This window comes from Crocodylus porosus, unplaced genomic scaffold (genome assembly GCF_001723895.1).
Source record: "Crocodylus porosus isolate Cpor-Errol unplaced genomic scaffold, CroPor_comp1, whole genome shotgun sequence".
In the NCBI taxonomy this organism is placed as follows: domain Eukaryota; kingdom Metazoa; phylum Chordata; order Crocodylia; family Crocodylidae; genus Crocodylus; species Crocodylus porosus.
This window is the reverse complement of record NW_017728918.1, coordinates 88,633,528-88,641,817: the sequence shown is the minus strand read 5'-3', so window position 1 is coordinate 88,641,817 and position 8,290 is coordinate 88,633,528. Positions and strand designations below refer to the sequence as shown.

The window sequence follows — 8,290 nt, the reverse complement described above, 5'->3', positions numbered from 1 at the left end:
GAGATGCATCTGTGGATGCATGACAAGGTGCAGTTGGCCTTCCTGACTGCACCCCCACACTGCCAGCCCATGTTCATCTTAGCATCAGTGATGACTCCAAGATCTTTTTTTGCCTCTGCACTGATGAGAAGGGAGTTCCCCAGGCTGTAGGTGTGGTGCCGGTTGTTCCTTCCCAGGTGCATCACCTTGCACTTGTCAGTGTTGAATCCCATCCTGTTCTCATCCGCCCACCCCTGTAAACTGTCCAGGTCTGATTGCAGCCTATTCCTCCCGTCTAGCATGCCCACATCCCTCCACATCTTAGTGTCATCAGCAAATTTGAACAGGTTGCTGTTTACCCCCTCATCCAAGTCACTGATGAAGATGTTGAACAGTGTGGGCCCGAGGACCGAGCCCTGGGGGACCCCACTGCCCACATCCCTCCAAGTCAAAAATGACCCATCCACCACAACTCTCTGGGTGCGGCCCTCCAACCAGTTGGTGACCCACTTGACTGTGTAGGCACCACAGTCGACACCACAGTCCCCCAGTTTCTTAATGAGAATGGGGTGAGAGACAGTGTCAAAGGCCTTCCAAAAGTCCAGGAAGACTATGCTACCCCTGCATCTAAGGATTTGATGAACTGGTCATAGAAGGCCACCAAGTTGGTCTAACAGGACCTGCCTCTAATGAACCCGTGTTGATTGTCCCTAAACTTAATCTCCCCTGTGGGCCCCTCCTGGACATGTGCCAGAATAATTTTCTCAAAAAGCTTGCCCAGGATTGAGGTAAAACTAACTGGCCTATAGTTTCCTAGGTCCTCCTTCTTCCCCTTTTTGAAGATGGGAACCATGTTGGCCCTCTTCCAGTCCTCTGGCACCACACCGGAGCACCACGAGCGCTCATAAAGCCATGCCAGGGGTCCCGCAATGACCTCTGCTAATTTCCTCAGCACTCTGGGGTGGAGATCGTCAGGACCAGCTGATTTAAATATGTCCAGTCCCTCCAGAAGTTCCCTGACTAGATCCTCACTGACCCTTGGCCTAGGTGCGCCTCCCCTGGGGCCTGAGGGGGTCCTGGTGGGGGTGCTGATCCGGTCCCTGCTTAGGAAAATAGAGGCAAAGAAGTCATTAAATAGGTTAGCTTTGTTGTCTGGTGTGTCATCTAGGTTAGTGCTAGTGAATAGGCTGTTCTGGTGTGCGCACTGTTTAAACCCTAAAGATGTTTGGGGGTAGTCTCAATTCTTGAAGGCTTTTCTTTATTTCCAGTGAAAACACCTCTGTTTACATGCCTGTTTCAATAATTATTGTTGTGTAGTGTTTGCTGAGAGGATGGGCATGATTACAAATAATAGAATTATTGTACTTCCAACAAATTAGCTAACCATCTCTGTGATCTATTGGGTTAACAGTTTACAGACAAACAGCTACTTTGTGACTTTTAGCTATAGTCTGCCCCAGTGGGAACACAGAAAGCCTTATATATCTCAACGGAAAAGAGAAAAGACCCTCAAAATTAAATGTTTCTGCAGTGGCCTCTACCTGACTGTTTGCAATTCCTTGTACATTTAATAATAATGATAATATATTATACGAGCAGAACAGCAGTACATTCATCTGTACACTTAACTAGAGAAGTAATGGTAGAGGATATGTCTTATGGAAAAGGTGCTTGAGTTCATGTTGTCCTAGGAAAGGGACTTTTTGCATTTCTTTACTTTAACACTCTGGTATTAAATTACACAGGCCTGAGACTGTAAGGATTTCAGTGGGCTGGTGTCTGTGCCTGGGGATCAGGCCTTAATGTTGCATTAATATATACTTTTCATTAATACATAGCTCAACACTGTAGTCTGTGATGAGAACAACAGCAGTCTGGTGGTAAATATTAAAGGCCCAGTATTGCAGGTGCTGAGTTCTTCCTTTGAAGACCAGCACAGTCTGTAAGAGTTGAGGACACCCAGCACTGTACACAAGGTGCAGAAAACTTAGGATATTATGAGTACCTAGTACCAGTTTAAATGCAGATGCATTTTATGTTTATAGTGCACACTTTTATGTGGTGGTCTGCCAAGTTTAACCATATAGAATTGTTATTCCTATTTCTTGTGACTCTTCTCTGATACTTATTTGGGAGTCTTTTCCTGATCTACATTTTCCTTCTGTGTAACTTGTGTTTTATTTCATAACTAGGTACACCAATTTATCAGCAGAAGCAGTGGTTCAAGGAGACCTTTGATTATCTCTTTGCAATCAATAATTCTTCTGAGGCTCTCAGTGCTGGCATTAGTTTGGTATCTGGGTAAGAAAAGAACTGTCAAGAAGTTTTTCACATCAGTATACCACAGACTGGGATAAACAGGGCATCTATTCATATTGTGGTAAAGGGACTTTCCTTATTTGGAACTTTTCTTGTAACAATGTTCAAAATAAGCTACACCTTTAGGAAGCATTCAGTCAGACAAAGTGTCTTTTGAAGCAGAAACCATGCAAAGGCACAAACAGACAAATCAGGGCTCTCTTCCCCTTAACATAACTCGTAGCCTGCATTTTCTGGACAATCATCCTTTAGTTGCTCAAAATATAGGTGGCCTGACTAGCAATCGGATATGTAATTTTTCATGAACCTCCAGCTCTTATAACTAAATATAAAACACAGTGCATGCTTGCTACCCAATATGTGGAGAAAGATTTGACTATTCTGGGAACTGAGGTAACATAGTGGGCACCTGAAAAAAAGTGTGGTCAGGGTTAGATGTGGGACACTGCAAGAGGTATTTATAGTCTATAGAAAGAGAGCAGGAATTAATGATTTATTTTGAGAGGAGCAGTTAGTACTTCCCTAACAGCTGGAAATATGTTGAACCGAGAGAATGTGTCCATAATAGAAGTTTGGCTTTTGAAGGCCATGGGAGAAAAGATTTTAGTTTAAACTGGAAAAAGGGAAGCAAACCTTGTCTTATATATCTGGAGTTGGGTCCTGATGTTGGAGTTGTGATTTGGATCTGGATTCAGATCAACAAGTTCACACTGGGACCTGAACTCGTTTCTAGATTTAACTTGAATACTTCATCCAGTGGTGCTCAACTTTTTGTCCTGGCACACAGGCTAGATTAGGCCTGTGTGGCCTTAGCTGGACCCTGCATGCTAGGATAAGGCTTCAGGTCCTGTAGCACTCCTGCCCAGTCCTGCAAGCTGGCATCAGCCCTGCAGTCCCACACCGATCCTCCACATGCTGAGATGGGGCCCTGGGGCCTGGTGCCACCCCTGTTCAGCCATGATGGAAGAATCAGGGTCCTGGAACCCCATGCAACATCCAACAGGCTTTGTATGCTGGCACAGATCACTAGGGCTCCACACTGGCCCTATTCCCACATGCTGAGATTGGGGCCCTGGAGCTTTGCATCTCCTCTGTCCAGCTCATGTGCCAAGATTGGGGTCCTAGGGCCCTGCACTGCTTCTGCCCAGCCCTGCATGCCAGAATCGGGGGACCTGAGGCCCCATGCTGCATCTGCCTGGCCCTATGTGCCAGAATTGGGGCTCAGGGTCTCCATGCCCCACTCTCCAGCCCAACATGCCAGGATTGGGCTACATATGCCAGATCTAGCACATGGGGCTATCACCCATGGGGCTCCCCATAGACCTGTGTGGAGCCCCATAGGCCAGATGATGGTGCTGGGAACCAGATCTGGTCTGTGAGCTGGGGGTGGGTACTTCTAGCTTAAGCATTTGCACAGAATTTCAGCTGTCAGATGAAAGGTTCCTGGACTGCAGGAAGAAGAAAGTGTTAATGATTCATGTAGGCCCTCTCCAGTAGAGTTTCTGTTATAGGTAAAAATGGTGACAAAAAAGAGGATATGGAACACATTATCCTGCTGTTTTCCCCTGTCCCTCTACCCATCATATTAAATCCTCTGTTACCACATTATTTTCTTTTGCCCCCATTGTTTGGTGATTATAAGCTGGTTGATCTCAGAGGCCTCACCGAGTTTTATCTGTCCTGGTCCTTCGCTCTGAGTTCTACAGTAACACTGCTAAACGTTTCTGCAAGTTAAGTATTATCTATGAATTCTTCCACTTCATTACTGTTGACACTTGAGGGGCCGTATTAATCAGTGGAATCTGATTCCTAGATTAATATTTTAAAGCTGAGATCAGTGTGAATTGTGACACACTAGAGCATGTGCCTTAATCTCACCATTTCTCCTCCATGTCCTTTAGCTGGCAAATCTTTAAAACCAACTCCAATGCAGAGTTACCCTTCTGGTCTGACATTGTGTTGGGATTTCGGGCAATGACAGAAATGGAACTGAAGAAATTTCCACAGTATCGATTTGGCCAGGCCTTTACTACCCTGAAATGTGACTGCCCATCCTATCTGCTCCGGCTGGAGAAGAGGTAGGTGCTGCTGGGGAAGGGAGTGAAGAGTGGTATTTTCTGACAACCACAGATTGGGAAACCATGTTCTAATAAGGAAGTTGGAAACTAGAGAAGGTTCAGGTGCAAGCAACAAAGATGATATAGAAGTTGGAAGGAAAGCTATATGAGGAAAGGCTGGAGGAATTATGGATGCTTAGTCTGGAAGAAAGAAGGTTAAGATAGGGTTGTGATAACAATTTTCATGTATTTGAAAAACTGCCATAATACTGGTGGAGAAGTATTGCACGCAAGTATTGCTCCCTTGCACGCTGTTTCAAATGAAAAAGTCTCATATTTCAGAATTGGCTGGCCCAATTCCTCTCCAATCTGGACAAAACCCTCTCCTTCTCCACGCACCTCACAAAGCTACCTGGAATTAGGGGTAAAATACTCTCCCATAGCAAACCTTTCAGAAATATTCACATGTGAAAAGTGTTTGACTTATCAGAAAAACGTGTGCTTTAAAATATATGTTTATGCAGAAAAAGAAAGTTGGAAGTTTTAGTAAAACTAGGGACCCCCATTCATTTCCACGCACCATTCATTTCAAATTATTTTGGGAGAGTCAAAAAGCCAATCCTATAATATTCTGAGCCCTGGTATGTATACAATTCAATTAAATAGACCAGGGGTTTTCAACCTGTTTTAGCAAGTGTACCCCTTCTGGTGGCAGCAGCTGGATGCGGGATGTAGCAGGGATGGGTATGATGTCTTTCCAGTGGTGGCCTGGAATGACCCAGTTTGGTCCAAGGGAAGCCAGTGGTAGGCTGCAGCCACAGCAAGGTGCAGGTGAGGCCCATGCTGCCAAAGCCTCCTGGCTCCAGGCTGATCCAACAGCTACATGGGCCAGATGCTGGCCATGATGCCAACCCCAGTTTATTATGGCCAGCTCTGACAGAGGCCTCTCACACCTGCCTGTTCATGTTGTTTCTGATTTACAGATACAAAACTAGCTGTTGCAAGGGGACTGGGCCTGTTGCAGTGATACCTGAGGTAGCACCACAGACCCCACAGGGGATGGTGGAGGACCAAAGCAGCCCTGCCCCTTGCATCAAAACGCAGAGTGATGTGTCGCGGGGAAGGGCGCCTATGCCGCCTCAGCTCACTTCAGTACCTGGCCCTTGCGGCTCTCAGGCCCCGCTGCTTTTTTTAATTTTTAATCCCTGCAGCTCGCTCGCTTGCCCTGGCTGCCATTGATCCTTTCTGGCAGCTGCCAGGCCTGAGCTCAACTGAGCCTCTGCGAAGGGGCTGCCAGGGACAGCGGTGGGGGCCGGGAGAGGGGGGAGGGAGCTGCTCTTTCTTGCACGGGCCTGGCCCTAGGCAGAACCACCCACAGGCCAGTGCCTGCCCCCACTTTCCCCAAAGGGAGCCCATGGTGCTGCCCTCCACCACCCTGCGCTGCCCATCAGTAGCCTGCAGAGCCGCAAGAATGACCGGCTGTGGGAAAGTGGTGCAGCAGTGGTGGTGGCACAGGATGGTGGGTGGCAGTGGCAGCAGTGGTTGCCGTGTGCAAGCCCCCTTCCCTGACCAGCTGGTTGGGCAGTGCACGTGCAGCCCACAGAGGGGTGCTGCTGCCCTCAGGCCCCCCTGGCCCTGCTCCTGGAAGCAGGCACAGAGAGTGAGCTGAGGCACGGGGTGGGGTGGGGAGGCACTGCAGTGTGCTGCAGGGGGCCCGTGGCACCCAGTATGCCCCTTCCTCTCCCCCGGGTAAGAAGCAAAGTATGGGAATGCACCGGGTGTACGCTCTGTCCCCACCTGCCTGCCCACCTGAGTATACCCCCTACAGCCCTTCTGAGTACCCCTAGGGGTACACATACTCCTGGTTGACAATGCCTGAAATAGACTTAATAAAAGCAAATGCATGTTGCCATTTCACAGGCATAGTAATTGGATGCAAGGCAATTTGATGTTAGGTGGTAAAATGAATATCTGCATCTTGGAGCAAATCTCCGCATAATCTGATTGCTTGATTATGATCAAGCCTATTGTATAATGTATCATAATATAGCTTGTTTTAGCAGCAAGCAAAGCGGGAGTATGTTTGTGCCACTAGTACCACCTGACTTCTGCACTATCTCATAAGAACACATGCCTTGTCATGTTTCATTGTCCAATACTGATACTGAAAACTGTCCTGTGCACAACTGAATTGCTGACTCCATTTAGTTGCTGTCAGGCATTCTTTGCTCCAAAGACTTTTGTAGCTTTCTTATTCCTTTTTATGCTCTTTTCATTTCTCAAAGGATGAAGCCTACTAATGTGATCTGCATATTTTCCCTTCTGTGAGGATCAGGAAAAAGAGCATTTTAAACATATAACTAGTTCTGCAAACCCAGGTGATTTGAGAGGTCTTCACAGAACCTTGCTTGGACTGCACAAATGATCATGTATCAGACTGTCTTTTAGGCTGGCTCCAATCTTACAGTTCAAGAACTTTCTCCCACTGCCTTGCTTGAATTCTGTAGAATGTTTAATGGTATTTGAAATCTCACTCTATCTTTGCCAAATATAAAAGCCTCGTGTGGCATCCCACTACAGAAAAAGTCAACCTGTACCTACAACATATGTTGCGTGACATTTCCCTAGCTCTCAGGGTTCTCTCTGCTTCACCCACCTGCCAGACTCTCAGTTTAAAGTTAAGCAAGATGCACTGATATTGCCAATTGACAATATGCAAATTATTCTGCCAGATTCTCATGTCACAAACAGCTCTGCTGGAGCCTGCTGCCTTTGCATTTGGATACATAGCTGTACCTGCTGTCTGAATGGAAGGCTGAAGTGTAACAGGATAACTGAATCTACTGCATAGCAAATTGATATGGGACCTCTCCCATGAATCATGTTACTGTCAGGTGCTGAAACAACGCTAATGATACAGAATAATTTTTCTGAATCACAGTGACAGAGGGCTGCTGTTAACTTTTATCCCAGGTCTGACAGGGGTGGAGCATTTCTCTGAGAACAGGGAATTAGAGGAATCCTGCAGAGATAAAGAATACTTTTAAGGCAAGTTCAAGATGAAGGATAGGTTGAGATTTAAATTAACAATGAAGGCAAACCCCGGGACAGAGGCAAGTATTGGCTGAAAAAGTGATATATATGGCTAACCTCTAGCAGAACAGAGCTGGAGGTTATGCAGTAAGTTATATCACCCCAACCTTTATTAGAGAGCCACTTTCAGAGTCACTGGGTGCATCTACACATGCACTTTACTATGGAGTTGACAAATTAGCTCTGCAGCAAAGCATCACCATCTACATGTGTGTCAGTATTAGAGCACAGTAAACTAATTAATTCTGCTGTAGGATCATGTGGTCGGGGACAGCATGATCCTATGCCAGAGTAATTTACTCTGCCAAAATGTACATGTAGAAGGTGACAGGGGCTGGCTGGGGCACAAACATGCTGATGTTCAGGGGCTGCCTGCTGCTTCCATACTCTCATGCCCTAGCCAGCCCTGACTGCCACCTGGAGCCTGGGGATGACTCCCTGAGCCCACTGTCAGCCCAGAGCTGCTCCACCCTGGCTCAAAGTGCTGCAGTCCTGGGCACGTGTATATATGCTGTGCCCGGGAGCAGCTGACTCTCGCACAAACTGCACTGAAGTTTATCGTGTTGCATTAATTGCATGTGTAGATGCACCCACTGTGAATTTATACTTACCACATCTACAAATAAGGCCTGATTCTTCTCTCTCATGCAGTGTATATTGTCTTTATGCCCTTGTAAATGTTATATTTCATACCAGCCCCCAGTTTAGCCTAATTTTCAACTGAGGGTCCTAAGTTTCATAGTTTGTAGGGTCGGAAGGGACCCGAGCAGATCATCTAGTCCGACCCCCTGCCATGGCAGGAAAGAATACTGGGGTCAAATGACCCCAGCAAGATGTTCATC

General features: G+C 46.7%; 1 protein-coding gene across 9 annotated transcripts in view; it reads left to right on the top strand.

Annotated features, from left to right (window-relative positions):
• DDO (D-aspartate oxidase) overlaps positions 1-8,290 on the top strand; it is a 21,246-nt gene that overhangs the window by 9,339 nt on the left and 3,617 nt on the right. For all 9 annotated transcript variants that reach the window (XM_019537896.1, XM_019537903.1, XM_019537904.1 and 6 more), the window contains 2 exons: positions 2,172-2,280; positions 4,200-4,376. In XM_019537896.1, coding sequence (XP_019393441.1) covers positions 2,172-2,280; positions 4,200-4,376 — 286 coding nt within the window. The remainder of the gene's footprint in view (positions 1-2,171; positions 2,281-4,199; positions 4,377-8,290) is intronic.